The 22429-nt window shown below is 42.5% G+C and overlaps 1 protein-coding gene across 4 annotated transcripts in view; it reads left to right on the top strand.

The window, feature by feature from the left end:
- PHKB (phosphorylase kinase regulatory subunit beta) overlaps positions 1-22429 on the top strand; it is a 216756-nt gene that overhangs the window by 74106 nt on the left and 120221 nt on the right. For all 4 annotated transcript variants that reach the window (XM_048816935.2, XM_048816937.2, XM_048816934.2 and 1 more), the window contains one exon: positions 19488-19603. In XM_048816935.2, coding sequence (XP_048672892.1) covers positions 19488-19603 — 116 coding nt within the window. The remainder of the gene's footprint in view (positions 1-19487; positions 19604-22429) is intronic.

Genomic DNA, 22429 nt, shown 5'->3' with positions numbered 1-22429 from the left:
TATGTAAGGTTACCACGAACAATTCCTAATTTTTGTATGAGCCTTTTGGCACTGACTTTGTTAGATCAACACATCTGAGATGAGGAATTGCTCCATGACCATGTGGGTTGACAGCAATCTCTTTTTTCTGTGTGGCTGCTTGCTTTTCCTTAGTATTCTAAACACAAGGGTGCAGAATGTTCCATAGGCTCTTATAATGTTTACATCTTTCACCATTCTTTCACAACCATAATGGACAGCCGCATATAACTATGATTAATGACCTTATATGTTTATTCAGTGCTGACAAAGTACACTGCTTCTTCATGGAAGGTGCTTCTTAATGAGTGTATCTATGTCACCACATTGTAGGCTTCCATAGCTGGGGAAGGGAAGGCTTTCAGCCTAAGTAATCTGCATGTTACTGTCAAACTGAAAAGGGCATTTTACTTTAAAATTAAGCTTAAATTATTAGTCTGCCCTGACTATTCTGATTTTTTTTTATGGCACCACTAATTCTTCTCAAATGCTTGCAGACAGAATCTATTCTGAATCACAGTGTGGCTTCAGATATGAAAGGTCTACTATTGACATGATCTTCTCACTGAGACCACTACAAGAGAAGTGCAGAGAACAAAAAAGCCCCTCTACATAGCCTTTATCGATCTCAGAAAGGCTTTTGACTTTGTCAGTAGAAGTGAACTATTCGAGCTTCTAGAAAAGATTGGATGCCCCCCAGGCTCTTACGCATGATTCAGTCCTTTCACGAAAACATGTATGGCACAGTCCAATACAACGGCACAATGTCTGAGGCTTTCCAGCTTCGTAGCAGAGTTAACAAGGTTGTATTCTTGCTCCAACCGTGTTTGGGATCTTCTTCTCTCTGCTACTGAAACAAGCTTTTGATTCCTCAACTGGGGGAATCTACTTTCACACAAGCGCTGATGGAAAGCTGTTCAATCTTTCAAGACTCGGGAGGTCCTTATCCAACACCGCCTCTTTGATGATGCAGCTGTGACAATCCAAAATGAAGCTCATCGTCAAAGCCTGATGGACAGTTTTTCCAAAGCCTGCCAAGACTTCAGGCTTACTAAAAGCCAAAAAAGGCTAACATAATGTGCCCAGGAATTGAGGAAGCACCCTCCATCAAGATCAACAGCTATGAACTTGAAGTGGTGAATGAGTTCACACACCTGGAATCCACTATCGCAGTCAACCTTTCACTTGAAACAGAACTCAGCAGCCGCATTGGAAAAGGGACAACAACAATGTCTAGACTGAACAAGGGTATGGCAAAACAACAAACTGACAAAACATACAAAATCTGTGTGTATTGTACATGTGTTATCGGCACGCTTTTGTATGGGAGCAAGACATGGACCTACGCTCTCATCAGGAAAAGAGGCTCAACAGCTTTCCTAAGAGTTGCCTTCATTGAATCTTTGGAATCTCCTGGAGGGACAGAGTCACCAACACCTAGGTGCTCAAATGGGCCAGCATGCAAACACACCTCAGAGACGCCTCCGCTCTCTTGGGCATGTGTGCCAAATGAATGATGGGCGCATCCCAAAGGACCCCCTCTACAGTGAATTGGCATCTAGAAAAAGAAGCATAGGATGCCCAGAATTGTTTCAAGGATGTGTGCAAGTGAGACCTCAAAGAAATGGACGTGGATGTGGACAAATGGGACGCTCACACTCAAGACTTCAGCCTTTGGAAACAAGAGCTTAACAAAGGTCTCTGGAGTTACGAGATGAAGCAGTCCAGCTTAGCAGAGGAGAAAAAAGCTTGCAGAAGGCAAAGCCCAAAGGGTCAAATTATCACCTTTTAAATGTGACAGATGCAGCTTGTCTCTCTCAAGTGGGTCTCTTCAGCCACGTTCGCCGCTGCCATAAAACCAACTGAGTAGATTCTTTACCTTTCAGGAACACATACCCATTGTCTCTCAAGACTGAAAGATGCCTACTTCTCCCTGATCATGCATGTGGAATGGTTACTATATGTCATATTATAGTGAACCTTGTATTTTGCAATAGTCCACTTGGAGATGAATGGTGGTGGCAAAGCTGTTCTTTAGAGCTAATTTTTGCATTGTAAATACATCCACAGCTGCTACTATAAGTTAATGTTCATGAAGAACGTTAAACCACTGCTAGAAACTAGGTCTAATATAAATGAATATTCTCTGCAAAAACTGCTAATCCTTTCACCTTGAGTTGTCAAAAGCTGTTATCAATAAAGTGGAGTGCCCCAGTTTTGCTGCAACTCTTCAGTTGTACAAACTCTGAGACGGCCCACCTCTCCAGTTTCTTCTTCCTCCTGCTTCCTGCAGTTTCTCCTGTAACCCATCTCTGCCTCCTTCCTTTCCATGGTGCTGCAACTCTTTCCCTAAAATTACCCCACTGCTCTAGCTATAACAATCCAAGCCCTCCTGATTGCTGTTACTAATTTGATTTCCTCTGAGTACTAAAAATGACAAAAACATCAGTGGTGAAGAGGGTCTGATCGATGCCAGGCCATTTCTCAAATTTATATACTTAGTCTCTCAAATTGGATGTTTTTTGTGTGCTATTTTGTTGTTTTTTAGTTAAGGGAAAAATGGGGGAGGGAGGAATGATTGGAAATAGGAGTTGATAACTTTTTCAGTGATGAGTGGTAGTGTAGACTCACCAATGAGAGAACCTTACTCTCTTTCCCTGGGCAACTTAGCTCAAGGAACCAACAGAGAGAAATGACCCAGCAGATCAGAATCCCCTAGGATTCTGGTTCCTGAATCATTTGGGGTTTCATAAATCATGAAAAAGATGAAGGATTGACTAGATAGTGTGACAAAGTTCCTCCTCTACCTTGGTGGGTCTTGCACTTATTGGTGGATTTGCTCGCCTTGGAGCTTCACGGCAGCCCTCAGTTTCGCCGTTTTCATGAACCCACAGTCCAGGTCAACTCCTCCTGTGTCTGACCAGGAGTTGGGAGGTTTGGGGGGGAACCTGGGCCTGCCCTCTACTCCGGGTTCCAGCCCAGGACCCTGTGGAATGCGGCTGTCTAGAGTGCCTCCTGGAACAGCTCCACATCGGCCAGGACTCCTGGGCAGACATGGGCGCAGGGACTAAATTTGGAGTGACTTGATCAAGTCATTCTCTTTAGTCCTGCAGTCAGTCCTATTGAACTGTCTTATGGTGAGCAGGCAGGCAATACGGATTGCTAGCAGTCCTACTGCATCATCTTCTGCCGAGCAGCCATGAGATGTGGATGGCATGCAGTCCTTCTGCACCGTCTGCTGCCAGCCAAAGATGTAAAAGATAGATGGAGTGGATCGAAACAAGAAATAGACCAGATTTGTTTTGTACTCATTTGCTACCCTCCCTCACCAATCTAGGGGACTCATTCCTCTAGGTCACACTGCAGTCACTCACAGAGAAGGTGCAGTGAGGTAAATCTAGCCATGTATCAATCAGACGCCAGACTAACCTCCTTGTTCCAATAAAAACAATAACTTAGGTGCACCATTTCTTATTGGAACCCTCCGTGAAGTCCTGCCTGAAATACTCCTTGATGTAAAGCCACCCCCTTTGTTGATTTTAACTCCCTGAAGCCAACCCTGTAAGCCATGTCGTCAGTCGCCCCTCCCTCCATCAGAGCAACGGCAGACAATTGTTCCACGCCTTTTTTCTGTGCGGACACCATACCAAGGCAAGCATGGAGGTCGCTCAGCTCACTTTGGCAATTAGGAGCACATTAAACACCACACGCATTATCCAGCAGTATGTGCAGCACCGGAACCTGGCAGAGCGATACCGGGCGAGGAGGTGACGTCAGCGCGGTCACATGAGTGATCAGGACATGGACACAGATTTCTCTGAAAGCATGGGCCCTGCCAATGCATGCATCATGGTGCTAATGGGGCAGGTTCATGCTGTGGAACGCCGATTCTGGGCTCGGGAAACAAGCACAGACTGGTGGGACCGCATAGTGTTGCAGGTCTGGGACGATTCCCAGTGGCTGCGAAACTTTTGCATGCGTAAGGGCACTTTCATGGAACTTTGTGACTTGCTTTCCCCTGCCCTGAAGCGCATGAATACCAAGATGAGAGCAGCCCTCACAGTTGAGAAGCGAGTGGCGATAGCCCTGTGGAAGCTTGCAACACCAGACAGCTACCGGTCAGCTGGGAATCAATTTGGAGTGGGCAAATCTACTGTGGGGGCTGCTGTGATGCAAGTAGCCTACGCAATCAAAGATCTGCTGATATCAAGGGTAGTGACCCTGGGAAATGTGCAGGTCATAGTGGATGGCTTGGCTGCAATGGAATTCTCTAACTGTGGTGGGGCCATAGACGGAACCCATATCCCTATCTTGGCACCGGAGCACCAAGCCGGCGAGTACATAAACAGCAAGGGGTACTTTTCAGTAATGCTGCAAGCTCTGGTGGATCACAAGGGACGTTTCACCAACATCAACGTGGGATGGCCGGGAAAGGTACATGACGCTCGCATTTCAGGAACTCTGGTCTGTTTCAAAAGCTGCAGGAAGGGACTTTATTCCCAGACCAGAAAATAACTGTTGGGGATGTTGAAATGCCTATATGTATCCTTGGGGATCCAGCCTACCCCTTAATGCCATGGCTCATGAAGCCGTACACAGGCAGCCTGGACAGTAGTCAGGAGCTGTTCAACTACAGGCTGAGCAAGTGCAGAATGGTGGTAGAATGTGCATTTGGACGTTTAAAGGCGCGCTGGCGCAGTTTACTGACTCGCTTAGACCTCAGCGAAACCAATATTCCCACTGTTATTACTGCTTGCTGTGTGCTCCACAATATCTGTGAGAGTAAGGGGGAGACGTTTATGGCGGGGTGGGAGGTTGAGGCAAATCGCCTGGCTGCTGGTTACGCGCAGCCAGACACCAGGGCGGTTAGAAGAGCACAGGAGGGCGCGGTACGCATCAGAGAAGCTTTGAAAACCAGTTTTATGACTGGCCAGGCTACGGTGTGAAAGTTCTATTTGTTTCTCCTTGATGAAACCCCCCGCCCCTTGGTTCACTCTACTTCCCTGCAAGCTAACCACCCTCTCCTCCTCCCTTTAATCATTGCTTGCAGAGGCAATAAAGTCATTGTTGCTTCACATTCATGCATTCTTTATTCATTTGTCACACAAATAGGGGGACGACTACCAAGGTAGCCCAGGAGGGGTGGTGGAGGAGGGAAGGAAAATGCCACACAGCACTTTAAAAGTTTACAACTTTAAAATTTATTGAATGCCAGCCTTCTTTTTTTTGGGCAATCCTCTGTGGCAGAGTGGCTGGTTGGCCGGTGGCCCCCCCCCACCGCGTTCTTGGGCGTCTGGGTGTGGAGGCTATGGAACTTGGGGAGGAAGGCGGCTGGTTACACAGGGGCTGTAGTGGCAGTCTGTGCTCCAGCTGCCTTTGCTGCAGCTCAACCATACACTGGAGCATACTGGTTTGGTCCTCCAGCAGCCTCACCATTGAATCCTGCCTCCACTCATCACGCTGCCGCCACATTTGAGCTTCAGCCTTGTCTTCAGCCCGCCACTTACTCTCTTCAGCCTGCCACCTCTCCTCCCGGTCATTTTGTGCTTTCCTGCACTCTGACATTATTTGCCTCCATGCATTCGTCTGTGCTCTGTCAGTGTGGGAGGACATCATGAGCTCAGAGAACATTTCATCACGAGTGCGTTTTTTTTTTCTTTCTAATCTTCACTAGCCTCTGGGAAGGAAAAGATCCTGTGATCATTGAAACACATGCAGCTGGTGGAGGGAAAAAAAAAGGGACAGTGGTATTTAAAAAGACACATTTTATAAAACAGTGGCTACAGTCTTTCAGGGTAAACCTTGCTGTTAACATTACATACATAGCACATGTGCTTTCGTTACAAGGTCACATTTTGCCTCCCCCCCACCGCGTGGCTACCCCCTCAACCCTCCTCCCTCCCCGTGGCTAACAGCGGGGAACATTTCTGTTCAGCCGCAGGCAAACAGCTCAGCAGGAATGGGCTCCTCTGAATGTCCCCTGAAGAAAAGCACCCTATATCAACCAGGAGACCATGAATGATTTCTCACTCTCCTGAGGATAACACAGAGAGATAAAGAATGGATGTTGTTTGAACGCCAGCAAACATACACTGCAATACTTTGTACAGTGATTCCCGAGTACGTGTTACTGGACTGGAGTGGTAAAGTGTCCTACCATGAAGGACGCAATAAGGCTGCCCTCCCCAGAAACCTTTTGCAAAGGCTTTGTGAGTACATCCAGGAGAGGCGCCAATGCCAGGGCAAATTAATCCTTTCACATGCTTGCTTTTAAACCATGTATAGTATTTTAAAAGGTACACTCACCGGAGGTCCCTTCTCCACCTGCCGGGTCCAGGAGGCAGCCTTGGGTGGGTTCGGGGGGTACTGGCTCCAGGTCCAGGGTCAGAAACAGTTCCTGGCTGTCGGGAAAAGCGGTTTCTCCGCTTGCTTGCTGTGAGCTATCTACAACCTCGTCGTCGTCATCATCATCTTCTTCGTCCCCAAAACCTGCTTCCATGTTGCCTCCATCTCCATTGAAGGAGTCAAACAACACGGCTGGGGTAGTGGTGGCTGAACCCCCTAAAATGGCATGCAGCTGATCATAGAAGCGGCATGTTTGGGGCTGTGTGGAAGTCAGCAGGGTACTTTGGCCAGGAAGGTGCCAGTACTCATAGGGTGCAGCCTTCCACATGCCTTCTGACCCTTTTGTGCAGCCATGTCCGCTTCCTCTCTGCGGGAGGGGAGCAAGATGGACAGGAAGCTGGGTCCTGGCAGCTAAGACAGCCCAACTGCTGTAGGGAACAGAAGGCTTTCTCAACTGCCACCTGGTTAATACCCCTTCTCCTCAGCCCATGAGTTCTGGGCACCCCTCTCTCCTCATCCCCTATGAGTAGTTGGCAACATTCCCCCTGTCTGCCTCCCTTTATTTTTAATTCTTACCAATTTTCTCCCATTTAAGTTTTTGAATATAAAATGATAAATTCCAAGGAAATTAGAACAAACAGAACTAAGAAAAAAGGCCTTGCCTATCTATACTGTGTTCTGAATTCACAATGTTGTTATGAAGAGAAATCCATTGTTTGTGAAGTGCTTAGATGATAATGGTTAGTGTAATAGAAAAGCTTTTAAACAATTATTTCTCTCCATCATGTTCATATACAATGCAATAGGGTTTACTGATTTTTCTGCCACTGCTGTGCTAGCTAGAGGCAGGAAAATCAGCACAGTTACAGCGTATGGGAACATAAGAGATAATTTTTTGTTTAAGTTAAATATATGGAGGTAGTATTTTAGTCAACTACTGAATGGGGAACTAGTTATCAACACCCCAATTTAGAGGAAGAAGATCTGCATGTGGAATTAGGACCTATCATTAGAGTAGAAGAAGAGAGGGCAGTAAATCGGTTAAAAAGTGGAAAGGCACTGGGTCTGGACAACATCCTAATAGAAGTCCTTAAGGGAAACTCAAAGAACATTTTAGACATTTTGTTAGGCTTCTTACAGATGATATGGGAAGAAGGAAAAGTACCAAACAAGTGGAAAAGTAGTCATATGTTGAGACTGCCAAAAAAGAGAGACCTAAGTCGGTGCAAAAGCTGGAGGGGGCATTTGATTGCTGTCTGTCCCAAGTAAAGTACTTACACATTTTACCCTAGACCAGGGTTTCTCAAACTTCATTGCATCGCGACCCCCTTCTGACAACAAAAAAATACTAAAAGACCCCAAAGGGGTGCCAAAGCCTGAGCGCCCCCTCCCCCCCCCCCGCCTTGGGGGGTGCTGAAGCTTGAGGGCTTCAGCCCTAGGTGGTGGGGCTTGCACTTCATCTTCAGCCCCGAGCCCCAGCAAGTTTAACGACAGCTCTGGCAACCACATTAAAATGGGGTTGCGGCCCACTGTAGGGTCCCAACCCACAGTTTGAGAACCGCTGCCCAAACTAAAGAAAGCAGTAGATTTAAGGCTATGATAAGAACAGGCAGGGTTCTGACAGGAGAAGTCATGCATAGATCACATAGTAATAGAATAGCAACCATCATCATAGTGTTATACCAATAAAATAAAAACAAGCAGGATCTTATTAAAGGGAATAAGGCAAAATGCCACATTTATTGTGTATACAGAAAGAATCATAGTAAGCAGTTAGTTATAGCTATAACATTCCATTCAATTTCATATTTATTCACACTTTCATTCGTACACACACAGAGACAGGTTCTGCAAGGTTGTTGTCATAGTTACCAACCTTAGAGTTGCTTGTGCTAAGCCACTGGCCAGGTGGCCTGGACATGAGGAGGGAGCGGGGCCTTGTCAGATGCTCATCTGATGCTCCTGGAAGTTGGTTTGCAGAATCAGACCCCAAAGGTCTCAGTTTCTAGAGTCCATTTTTATAGGAATTTCTTCCTGTGCCAGTCTATGGGAATTGCTTCATCATGCTGTTGCTGAATCCATCAGCAGATGGCACATTCCTGACGGCTCCGTGCTGCCAGATGTTATCTTGTTCTTCGGTTCTCCCATTCTTGAGGCTGTTGGGTGGATTCCAGTCTGCCCTCCGGGGGGGTCCTCTGGTTGTTTCCACTTGATGCCTTCTTCGGCCAATGGACACTGGATTCTTAGGCTGGGACCTCCCTGATCATTCATTTATTTAATAATTTTATTAAGATAATGTTGAAATAAAAAGAAAATGGTACAGAGTTTAGGTATAGAAGTTTCTGGTTATCAGGCAATAAGGTACAGATTATCAAGGGGTGCAAAATTTGGTTTAGGAACGGGTGGTGTAAGGAATACATAATCTGCAATCTCCCTGATTGGGGATAAAAGTTTAACCGGTCAAAGTACAGACATTGAGATATGGGGGTATGTTGTCCATATAATGGCTATGTTCAGGTGTGGAGTATAATGGGTGGATACGATGATGGGGATGGATCTACCCTCATTTGGTGGGATTTAATGTTCAGTGAGTTTATGGTTCCAGTTCATACAGTCCAATGGAAAAAGCCTCTCAGTCCCTTTCCCATAGTGGATGCACGATGTCATACTGGCTCACACCTCCTGGTACTGTCGGTGGCCGATGATGTGTTCGATGTAGATGTCCCTGGACCATCGGATGGTGTCTGAGACCATGAGGCGCTGCATGAGCCGTGCGTAGCGTTAACCAACCCCACAAGTCTGCAGCACACGCTCGTTGCAGGGGTCCCAAGCGCCCAGGGCTCCGACAATCAGGGCATCCATCTGCACCTTGTAGCCCTTCGCTCTCAGGGTGTCCGCTAGAGGGGTGTATTTTTCCAGCTTACGAGCTCGGGCTTCTCAGAAGGCCAGGGTCCTGTTCTCGAAGGAGACCATGATGTTGACGAGGATGATCTTTTTCTAGGCCTCGTCGGTGATCTACACCAATCATCCATCCACATACATCCTCTATCTCTATTTTAATCACAATTGTTAACAAAGTGAGACAAATAAAACCAAAGGGCGGAGAGTCTCTGTGCTGTTTCTGTAGTTACAAAGTATTGCTTTGAGTCTCTCTCTGTGTGAGTAGTTGTTGTTACAAAGTATTGCTTTGAGAACAGACTCTGTCTTAAGATGTACTAACACAATTAGCAGCCAAAAACCAAGAGACCTCCCTCTTAATTAGTAATACCCTGGAATTTAAACTATGGGAAATCAAACTCCTTTATGATTTTAATACAGAACTTCTTTAATATGATCCAACAATAGAACTGTTGATTGTATGGCAATCATGGCTTTACATGAATTTAATAGATTTCCAAAAAGTCTTTGATACAGTGGATAGAACAATCTTATGGAGTCTGCTGTGCCACTATGGAATTCCTCAGAAATTTGTGAATATTATTCAGAGCTTGTAAGAAAATATCACATGCCAAGTAATACGTAATAGAGAACTGACTCAGGGCTGGTTTAGACTGGGAACTTATATCAACATAGCTACGTTCTCAGGGGTGTAAAAAATCCACACTTGAGGGACCCGTTGCTCTGTAACTTGGCAATATTACATAACATTTGTTGATTAGTACTTATTCACAGGGTAAGAATGTCAGGTTTTCGTTTCTGGTGTCAGATTTAGGAAAATAATCTTGACTCTCTTCTCATATAAAATAAGAAGTTAGAATTCCAAACTACAGTGCTTCAGATTGTAGAATGCTGTCAAGGCTGCTGAGGTGTTACAGTTTCTCAGTGCTTTTGTTTTTGGAGCTTTGGTGTTATCAGCACTATCAGAGAATGCAGCCTACTAATTTAGCAGACCTTGATGTTACTCATAGAGAAAGGTGAGGCATGAATTGGTGACAAGGGCATTTGGCCAGGTTTGTTGCCTTCAAAGCACAGTCCTAATGACTTGCACAAGTACGTTACCACATGAGTGCCCTGTGGCAAGAAGCAGCTCAGTCAGCAGTGGGAGGCTTTGCTGTCCCCTCAACCACCCAAAGGGTTATGGCAAGGCACCCAACATTTATAGACTAAAACAAATAACTGGGATAAACAACTTACATGTTTCATGACATTTGTTTACCTCCTCTTGTTCCTGATATCTCGAACAAAACTTCCCTATTCATTGTTCTGTCAAACCATCTTATCTTGTTCTAGATTGGGGTGTATTTGCACTAGCTTTCTAAAATGTGTTTACGTAAATATCTAGTGCCTAGTACACTAGCAACAACTTTGCCAAGTTCATGTACAGAACAGTGAACTTGTAAGCATTTACTTTAATACATGGCCTGACTTTGGTTCACAGCCTTTGGTTCAGGCCTCATAATAATGATTTTTTCATGTTCAGGAAAGTAGTATTTCAGGAAAGAGTAGCAAAATGGCTAGTGTATTTAGGAATTAAGTGTTGTAGTTTGAGAAATAATCTGTGTTTTACAATCATTTGTACAACGGTGTTGTAGAATAATTACTCTGTCTTTGGTGCCCGTTATGCTTATGATTTTTTTTCTTTGGACAAGTTTTGTTCATGTACAATATTCATCAATTATTCCAGTGTTTTTAATATTCTTTCCTGTATAAATAATTTTGTCTTAATTTTAAAAGCTAGCATTAATATGTTTTAGAGAGCTAGTCTTTATATTACAAATGTAACAACCACTATCATAGCGAAACATGTTGATTTGCAATTACTGCAAATCCAAAGTATTTTGGAGTCCAAGATCTTAACGTTTTCCTGCAAAACTCTCTAGTCTGTCTAAGGAACTACTTAACGTTTTCCTGCAAAATTTTCTAGTCTAAGGAACTACTGTATTATATGTTCATCAAACCTTCTAAATGTACATTTTATTTAAACATGTACAGCACTTGAGAAAGAGTATGAGGTTTTGTGGCCATGCGTTTGCTGTACTTATGTTTGGTTAAGTTTAATATGTCTATATATGTTTAAACATATGTAGGTAAGTGGATTTACCCTGTTCCTAACACAGTATACTGGATAGTAGGCTAAACTTAACCCATGCAAAGGAGTTATCTTTATTGCTAAGATAAATAATACAACATAAACCTCAACCCAAACTTTCTTCTGAGCTAGGCTGTTCTGAGGGTTTCATTTTCTGCCAAACTCCTGTCCCTGCTCCTATCTCCCTCTGTGTTAGGGGGGAAAGACAAATTGTTTTATGCTCCTGGTATAGTAGGATCCATCTGATCTGACCTCAGGTTGTTATGAGTAGTGACTGCATTAATCTAGGGAGTGCTAGTACCTGATACCAATATGTGAGCAGAAGAGCTTTGCTTTTCCATGCACGATCTCAGAATATGACACCCTGTTACAGCATACTTTATTAGCTAGGTTATAGTTATAAAAGAATACTGTAGGACAAACAGGTAACATAACTGTTGTTGCAATATTGCCTTACAAACTGAGTATACTAACACTGTGCAAAATGGGTAAAGATGTGACTAGTCTCCTAGTGATGTAGTCCCCAACAAAGTGTGTTTTCCCTTTTAGTTTCAAATAGCTGAAGTCTGATGATGATTGCTTGCTGACGCATCAAGCCAAAGAAGATGAACACTGCCAAAATTTGTTGGCAAAATACATTTTTGGTAATATTTGACTTATAGATAAATTCACTGACATTTAGCTGTTCTCTCATCCCAACTTATTTTGAAAAAACAAAAGTACTAGTAGGAGTATCTATCTCTATCTATCTGCACGGGTTCTCAAACTGTGGGTCGGGACCACAAAGTGGGTTGCGACCCTGTTTTAATGGGGTCATCATGGCTGGCATTAGACTTGCTAGAGCCCAGGGCTGAAGCTGAAGCCTGATCCCCGCTGCCTGGGACTGAAGCCCAAGTGTTTCAGCCATGAGCGGCAGGAGTCAGGTTTCAGCCTCAGTCTTGGGAGGCAGGGCCCAGGTTGCAGGCCCCCCCGCCCAGTGCTGAAGCCCTTGGGCTTTGGCTTTGCCTGCTCCCCCTCCTTGCAGCTGGTCACCGAAAGGAGATAGAGGAATGGGAAACTGTCATCTGTACCATTATTCAGTGACTTCAGTGGCAATATCCTCTCTCCCCCAGACATGAGTGAGAGTTAAGGAAACCTGCAGCAATGGGATCTGCCCCCCACTACCAAGAAAAAAATCAGCGAAGTTTTAATTCTGCTTATTTTAATATTGGAATACATAGGGTTCATCTTTAATCCCCACCATTCTTTTTACTTCCCTTATTACTGACTGCACCACCCAAGCGTGGGACGGGAAGATATCATTGTGATGGGTTCCCCCCAGGGTACCACCTGCACTGGGTTATGACTGAACCCCCCTGACCCACCAGCCTGTACACTGTACTTCTGTGACCAACCTACTTACAGATAGGGACACACCCAGCTTCAGTTACATGCAAATGTTGTGATCAGCTCTGCATGGAAAGGGTCCAGCTAAGGAACTTCCCAGCGACTCAGGCACACCTCTCCCCTCCACTCCAAACTGGAGTGTAAACCCAGACTTAAACCGTCTTATGCTGCACAGGGAACTGTACAGCATAAGCTCATAAAATTCACCTCCTCCCTCAGTGTGAAGAAGAATATACAGCTTTCTGCCCTGAGTTATGACTCCCACAAACTGGTTTTAGACCAAGCAAAAACAAGTTTATTAACTCTAAAAGATAGTTTTTACGTGATTATATGGGATAGTTAACAGATCAAAACAGATTGCTACCATATTTCCTAGGTAATCTCTGAAATGCTTCCAGTTCCACAGGAAGAACTGCAGGGTCTCAATGTGTGGATGAGATGATGGTGTAGGGAGCAGGGGTTAAGATTTATTAGCAACTGGGGAAACTTTTGGGAAAGGGGGAGCTTATACAGGAAGGATGGGCTCCACCTTAACCAAAATGGAACCAGATTGCTGGCACTTAAAATTAAAAAGGTCATAGAGTAGATTTTAAACTAAGGGCTGAAGGTAAAGCCGACAAGTGAGGAGGAGCACATGGTTCAGACAGAGACATCCCTTAGGGGAGGATCTATTAATGGAGATTCTCTATGTCCTAGTAAGGACAGCCAGCATGGATTCACCAAGGGAAGGTCATGCCTGACCAATCTAATCGCCTTTTATGATGAGATTACTGGTTCTGTGGATGAAGGGAAAGCAGTGGATGTATTGTTTCTTGACTTTAGCAAAGCTTTTGACACGGTCTCCCACAGTATTCTTGTCAGCAAGTTAAGGAAGTATGGGCTGGAAGAATGCACTATAAGGTGGGTAGAAAGCTGGCTAGATTGTCGGGCTCAACGGGTAGTTATCAATGGCTCCATGTCTAGTTGGCAGCCGGTATCAAGTGGAGTGCCCCAAGGGTCGGTCCTGGGGCCGGTTTTGTTCAATATCTTCATAAATGATCTGGAGGATGGTGTGGATTGCACTCTCAGCAAATTTGCGGATGATACTAAACTGGGAGGAGTGGTAGATACGCTGGAGGGGAGGGATAGGATACAGAAAGACCTAGACAAATTGGAGGATTGGGCCAAAAGAAATCTGATGAGGTTCAATAAGGATAAGTGCAGGGTCCTGCACTTAGGACGGAAGAACCCAATGCACAGCTACAGACTAGGGACCGAATGGCTAGGTAGCAGTTCTGCGGAAAAGGACCTAGGGGTGACAGTGGACGAGAAGCTGGATATGAGTCAGCAGTGTGCCCTTGTTGCCAAGAAGGCCAATGGCATTTTGGGATGTATAAGTAGGGGCATAGCGAGCAGATCGAGGGACATGATCGTCCCCCTCTATTCGACATTGGTGAGGCCTCATCTGGAGTACTGTGTCCAGTTTTGGGCCCCACACTTCAAGAAGGATGTGGATAAATTGGAGAGAGTCCAGCGAAGGGCAACAAAAATGATTAGGGGTCTGGAACACATGAGTTATGAGGAGAGGCTGAGGGAGCTGGGATTGTTTAGCCTGCAGAAGAGAAGAATGAGGGGGGATTTGATAGCTGCTTTCAACTACCTGAAAGGGGGTTCCAAAGAGGATGGCTCTAGACTGTTCTCAATGGTATCAGATGACAGAACGAGGAGTAATGGTCTCAAGTTGCAGTGGGGGAGGTTTAGATTGGATATTAGGAAAAACTTTTTCACTAAGAGGGTGGTGAAACACTGGAATGCGTTACCTAGGGAGGTGGTAGAATCTCCTTCCTTAGAGGTTTTTAAGGTCATGCTTGACAAAGCCCTGGCTGGGATGATTTAACTGGGAATTGGTCCTGCTTCGAGCAGGGGGTTGGACTAGATGACCTTCTGGGGTCCCTTCCAACCCTTATATTTTATGATTCTAAGGAGGAGAGGATGGAAGATGATAGAATATAGGTAGCAGGATCTGATGAGAAACTGTCAAATGAAAAAAAGTCCCATTCAATTACATCATGTAATGGCAGACAGCTGAAAATTGACACATTTTTAAAGTGCTTATATACCAATACTAGAAGTCGAAATAATATGGGTGAACTAGAGTGCCTCGTGTTAAATGAGAATATTGATATAATAGGCAACACAGAAACTTGGTGGAGAGGGGATAATCAATGGGACACAGTAATATCGAGGTACAAAATATATCAGGAGGAGAGAACAGGTCGTGCTGGTGGGGGAGTGGAACTATGTGAAAAAAAGAATCAAATGAGGTAAAAATCTTAAATGAACCAAACTGTACCATCGAATCTCTATGGATAGTAATTCCATGCTCTAATAATAAGAATATAGCAGTAGGAGTATATTACTGACCACCTGACCATGATGGTGATAGTGACTGTGAAATGCTCAGGGAGATTAGAAAGGCTATGAAAATAAAAAACTCAATAATAATAATAATTAATAATTAATAACAATGGGGGATTTCAAATATCCCCATCTTAACTGGGTACATGTCACCTCAGAACGGGAGGCAGAGATAAAGTTTCTTGACACCTTAAATGATTGCTTCTTGGAGCAGCTAGTCCTGGAACCCACAAAAGGAGAGGCAATTCTTGATTTAGTCCTAAATGGAGCATGGGATCTGATCTGAGAGGTGAATAGTTCTGGACCGCTTGGCAATAGTGACAATAATGTAATTAAATTTAACATCTCTGTAGTGGGAAAAAACCACAGCAGCCCAACACTAGCATTTAATTTCAGAACTACAGTAAAATGAGGACGTTAGTTAAATAGAAACTAAAAGGTACAGTGCAAAAAGTGAAATCCCTGCAAGCTGCATGGAAATTTTTTAAAGACACCATAGTAGAGGCTCAATTTAAATGTATACCCCCAAATTAAAAACATACAGAACCAAAAAAGTGCCACTGTGGCTAAACAACAAAGTAAAAGAAGCAGTGAGAGGCAAAAAGGCATCCTTTAAAAAGTGGAAGTTAAATCCTAGTGAAGACAATAGAAAGAAGCATAAGCTCTAGCAAATGAAGTGTAAAAATGTAATTAGGAAGGCCAAAAAATAATTTGAAGAACAGCTAGCCAAAGACTCAAAAAGTAATAGCAAATTTTTTTTTAAGTACATTAGAAGCAGGAAGCCTGCTAAACTACCAGTGGGGCCACTGGACGCTCGAGACGCTAAAGGAGCACTCAAGGACAATAAGGCCATTGCGGAGAAACTAAATGAATTCTTTGCATCGATCTTCACGGCTGAGAATGTGAGGGAGATTCCCACACTTGAGCCATTCTTTTTAGGTGGCAGATCTGAGGAACTGTCCCAGATTGAGGTGTCCTTAGAGGAGGTTTTGGAATAAATTGATAAACTAAACAGTAATAAGTCACCAGGACCAGATGATATTCACCCAAGAGTTCTGAAGGAGCTCAAATATGAAATTGCAGAACTACTAACCGTATTCTGTAACCTATCATTTAAATCAGCTTCTGTACCAAATGACTAAGGATAGCTAATGTGATGCCAATTTTTAAAAAGGGCTCCAGAGGTGACCCTGGCAATTACAGGCCGGTAAGCCTGACTTCAGTACTGGGCAAACTGGTTGAAACTATAGTAAAGAACAAAATTGTCAGACATATAGAGAAACATAATTTGTTGGGGAAGAGTCAACATGATTTTTGTAAAGGAAAATCATGCCTTACCAATCTACTAGAATTCTTTGAGGGGGTCAACAAGCATGTGAACAAGGGGGATCCAGTGGATATAGTGTACTTCGATTTTCAGAAAGTCTTTCACAAGGTCCCTCACCAAAGGCTCTTAAGCAAGGTAAGCTGTCATGGGATAACAAGGAAGGTCCTCTTATGGATTGATAACTGATTAAAAAATAGGAAACAAAGGGTATGAATAAGTGGTCAGTTTTCAGAATGGAAGAGGTAAATAGTGGTGTCCCCCTGGGGTCTGTACAGGGACCAATCCTGTTCAATGTATTCATAAATGACTTGGAAAAAGGGGTAAACAGTGAGGTGGCAAAATTTGCAGATGATATAAAACTACTCAAGATAGTAAAGTCCAAGGCAGACTGCGAAAAGCTACAAAAGGGTCTCTCAAAACTTAGTGCCTGGGCAACAAAATGGGCAGATGAAATTCAGTGTTGATAAATGCAAAGTAATGCACATTGGAAAACATAATACCAACTATACATATAAAATGATGGGGTCTAAATTAGTTGTTACCACTCAAGAAACAGATCTGGAGTCATTGTGGATAGTTCTCTGAAAACATCCACTCAGTGTGTAGCAGCAATCAAAAAAGCAAACAGAATGTTGTGAATCATTCAGAAAGGGATGGGTAATAAACAGAAAATATCATATTTCCTCTGTATAAATCCATGGTACACCCACATCTTGAATACTGCATGCAGATGTGGTCGCCACATCTCAAAAAAGATATATTGGAATTGGAAAAGGTTCAGCAAATGGCAACAAAAATTTAGGGGTATGGAATGGCTTAAGTATGAGGAGAGCATAATAAGACTGGGTCTTTTCAGCTTGGAAAAGAGACGACTAAGGGGGGGATATTATAGAGGTCTATAAAATCATGACTGGTGTGGAGAAAGTAAATAAGAAAGTATTATTTACTCCTTCTCATAACACAAGAATTAGGTGTCACCAAATGAAATTAAAGGCACCTGGCATTTGCCATTGTCAGAAGACAGGATACTGGGCTAGATGGACCTTTGGTCTAACCCAGTATGGCTGTTGTTGTGTTCTTAAATAAACAAAACATGCAAACTACGGTTAATATACTACATAGATCCGATATAAATAGCAAATCCTCACCCTAAATGATGATACAAACAGGCTGCAGATTCTTAAGGGACAAGCTGCACTAACTTGTAACCTGGAGTCCCCAGGTGTTCCATTCACAGGCTAAAAATCCCTTTAGCCTGAGCTCAGCACTTTCCCCCAGTTCAATCTTTGTTACTCAGGTGTTTCCAGGAGTCTCTTTGGGTGGGGAGTCAGTGAAGAACCATGATGATGTCACTCCCCTGCCTTAAATAGCCTTTGCATCTAGTGGGAACCCATTCTTTCAAAGCTTGGTTCCCACACCAGTCAGTGGAAAAACACTGATATCCCAAGATGGAGTCCAGCACCAGGTGACCTGGTCACATGTTCCTGTAGTGTCACAGCAGCCGTGAGTCCAAGGCTGTCTGCAGTGTTCTCAGGAAGGCTCCCCCGTGGGAAATAAGCTTCTTCTAAGGCCTATTGTTTTCTCCTAATGGCTAATTAACCGGAATGGGCCCTTCCCAGCCAGCCATATAGACTGAGAGCCTTTTGCCTAGTGGGCATTATCCAGGTATATCCACGTTTGTAATACAGATGCATAGTCAATTTTCCTAACTTCAGATACAAAAGTTGTACATGCATACAAATAGGATAATCATATTCAGTAAATCATGTTTCCAATGACACCTCACATGACTTATCTTGCATAAAATACATTATGATTGTTATCATATAATATCGCTGTGAAGAATATGGGGCACACTGTTACAATCATATTCTTCGTCGTCCTCCTCTTGGACACCATGAAGCAATGAAAGAGGCTCCCTATCAGCTGATCTCCTGGTGGAGGGAGGGAAAAGGACAAGTCAGTTACCGAGAAATACACACATGCACATATACTCCTGAGACAAGCTGGTAACGGCTGCTCCTTTTCCCATCCAGTGGAGCTAACAGCTGCAAAGTTAGATTGCTGGAGATGAAAGTTAGATAGTGGAGAATAGCAGGGCCATTTTCATGTCTGGAACAATGGAACTGTTCAGGAATGAGAACAATGTTTACTATAGTATCTTTGGGATGAAATGTAAAACTCATCTCTTCACCCTAGCTTTCCTAGGATCAAAAAAACCTACTCTGTGGAACATGGAGGTGAGAAGAGAGAATTTTTGTTTACCTTTTCAGCTTGAGTTAATTTCATAAGGTACTCAGATACCACAGTGGTTAAGGTACAATCAAAACCTAGATAGAGAAACCCATAATCATGACTTATTGTCACCTATATCTATGAATAATTTCCTATTTTCTAGTAGATTTTCATAATCTAAGACTAGATGGTAATTGAATAAATTGTGCCATTCTTTTTATTTTCATGGAAGGATGTGCTGCATATATTTATATTGAGCTAACATGACAGAACTTGTTTTACATGTCAGAGCTGTGTTAGAATGAGTGGTTAGGGACAATGCCAGTGTTTCCACGCCCCAAACTTTATTTTAACTGTTACTTATAGGGCTTAATTTCTTCTGCTCCCTAACAGTTATTTTTGATACAATTCTTTAAAGATCAAGATGTTAGATTTTTTTTTTTTTTGGCACTGATGTTCTAGCACATTACTTTAATACCCAGTCATTTGCATTCCTAGCTTCATTAAGGCTTTGTGTAAATTAAGTTGCCAGTGTTTTGGGGAGTGTTTTTTACCATATTTAATAAAAATTGATTTTACAAAAAGGTGCCTTGAGGTTGGGAACACCGTACTTCACAAGGAAAAAAAACATAATTGTGTGGCAAGTATAATTATGCAGTCTAAAAAACATACCATTTTCTTTTTAAAAATACAAATAAAAAATGTTGGCATATTTCAGTTTCCTTTGAGTTTTTTTTCTTTTCCTCATAGGTGTCCTTCATTCAAAACCTGGTGTTTTGTGTGGAAAGAGCATACCGAGTACCTGACTTTGGTGTCTGGGAAAGAGGAAGTAAATACAACAATGGCAGCACAGAACTGCATTCAAGGTAACTGGCAAAACTCTCAGTGTTTTTTGTTTATTTAAATGCATGTAATGTGAATGCAAAGAATTCAGGAAATGTATCAAAATAGAAATAATTAAAGTAGTGTTCCAATTTCTTCTAAAAATGTATTGTCTAGAGTGAAATTAGTGCTCATGAAATATGCCACATTGAGGCCTTCTGGAGACTGAAGTCTATACCTCATGAGAAATATGAGCACAGTTCTATACCTACATTCCATGTGCAAATAACAAGATACACATGTGAGTAATTACTTGTGCATCCAAATTGCTGTAATTGCAGCTGCACATGCATTTTTACTAAAATTTACCCAAAGCCTTCTGCTCATTATGGAGCAGTTATAGCACATGCTTTGGCAGTCTAAGATTCCCATTACCATACCACCTGTATCTGGAAGACCAGCTCTCTGAGTTTAGTGCCCACTGCACTGGCGAACTAAAGTGCAGGCCCCAGCCAATTTGGGGATCACTGCAGGAGCACCAGATCCTATGTAGAAGAGGGGGGCCACTGACGCTGGAACTGTTTTCTGTTTTGTCCTCTTCCAGAGTTCTTCATTTGTGACTCTTTTTTCTGGCCATCTGATATTGAGGATATGTCTAAGGCAGCTGCTTTTTAAAACTTTGAGTTTAGATATTAAGGACTTAACAAATATGCAAATTACAGCGCCATAGTAAGACCGACTTTACAACGGTGTTAAATATTCAAAGGTTAGTTTGGGGGGCAAGATTTCTGTTTCTCCAGATTAGCTGTAGAGTTACAAAGACATGTCTGGCTTTTGCTATTCTGACTTCGATGTCTAAGTGTGTTCCACCTGTAGTACTTACAGTGCTGCCAAGATGTGTGAAATATTGGACCTCTTCTATCTCAATTTGTATTTCTGTTTGTATTTCTTGTGGAGTATTGATTCTCATGGTTTTAGTTTTTTGTGTGTTGATTTTCAACCTTACTAATTGTGCATAGCCTGGAAGATCATTTGTTTTGGCTTGCATATATCTACATGGTGAGGGATAGCAAGTTGTCATCCACAAAGTCAAGGTACTCTAACTTCTATGTGAAAGTCCATTTGTATGACACTTGGTTGTTCTGTGTCTTTCTCATTAACCAAACCACTACCAGTAAAAAGATGATGGGTGACATAAAATGTCTTTTTCTGATGCCTGGGGAACCTTGAATGGCTTAGTCAGTTTGCAGTTGTGTATGTACTTGGCATGTCATAGTTTCATAGAAGCTCTAAATGATGTTCACAATTTTCTGAGGGATTCCATAGTGTCACAGCAGCTTCCATAAGACTTTTCTATACACTGTTACAAAGGCTATATGAAATCTATAAAATTCACATTAAAGTAATGGCTGCCATTCACTGACAGTTCTGGTAAGAGGTCCTAATTTGACGTTCACACCTTCTCCTATCTCTGTGTCTGGCCACTGGCTCACCAGTCAGTAGTCCACTTAAGTACTACCTCCATATATTTAATTGTTCTGCGGTCTCATTGTTTTGAACTGGTTGATTGGTATGTGATTTTTCGTCCTGTCAACTGTAGTAATGTTGTACAGTTTCTTCATATCATTTTATGCTGCAGTGGTCTGTCACATCTGCTGCCATATTGTCTATAAGTCTTTTTGTTGGAATTATAATTGACACCGGATATTACCATGACACTAATTTAACCATAAATTCCTTTTATTAAATCCAGAGGTCAAAATAGTATTTGTACAATTGCTTTAAACTTGCCTAAGAAGTCAAAATAATAAGCAGTTTACTATGTCCAAACAATAAAAAAACACTTATAAACATTTGATCAAGATACTTACTAGTGGGCTAAACCCAGGGGTGCTTAAACCCACAATGTTCAAGCAGATATTAGCAATGAAACTTTCACTTTTTTGTACCCATTAACAAACTAGTGATGTCATTGCCAATTATCGGACCATAGCTATGTACAGATGAAGCAGTTTCTTATATAGCCAATTCTTTACTGTATCTGGTACCCAATTAACTGTTTTATTTCTCTTATTTCAGGCCAAACCTTAAATAAGATAACACTGGTATTTCAAAGTCACTACAAGTTTTACACAACAATTCTTCCTTCTCATGATTTCATTCTTTTTGATTCCATGCTTTGGGCCTTTTGTTCATGCTATTATCCCAAATCGATTTAAAACCATAGTGCACCCAAATCTAATATGGGCCTATATTCCTACACTTTCCTACACTCTTTTTTGGTCTCTTTGTTCTTCACAGTATATTCTTCCTCTAGTCGGTGTGTCTGTGATCTTGTTATTGCTTGATTTAATTTCAGTATAATTTTGCATCTTCTTCTTTCTCCCATGTATCCTCAAATGACCATTTGTTTTGATGTTACTTTCTGAATTCCAGCAGTACTTCACATGTTTTAGTGAAAGTTCCCTTTACCTGTTCAGTTTGCTTTCTATGTTCCATCATCTTCGTCTTCAAGCACCTGGTATCTATTTGCTAGCTCAATTCTAAACTCTTCTTGTGTTGTCATCTGTTTTAGCTTGGTGATGTTTTAACATGTGCATCTCTGTTATTCAGATCTCTTATTTGTTCTTATTTTTATTCTCAGTTTAGCTACCGCTAGTGCGTGGTCCATTCCCACTATGCACATCTTCTAGTGGAAGAAGCAATGTTTGTGCTGAAAGACAAATGAAAACTTTTAATTTTTGTATAAGTTATTTAAATTCAGATCTGAAGCTTCCTCTGTTCCTATTTATTATCTAAATTCTTAAAGCATTGCAGCATTGATTTTATAAGTTGTCTTGATTTTTTTTTTTTTAAATATTTGTCAGCTA

The sequence above is a fragment of the Caretta caretta genome, chromosome 12, assembly GCF_965140235.1.
Source record: "Caretta caretta isolate rCarCar2 chromosome 12, rCarCar1.hap1, whole genome shotgun sequence".
Taxonomy (NCBI): Eukaryota; Metazoa; Chordata; order Testudines; family Cheloniidae; genus Caretta; species Caretta caretta.
The sequence above is the reverse complement of the archived record's forward strand: the minus strand, read 5'-3'. Positions and strand labels throughout refer to the sequence as shown.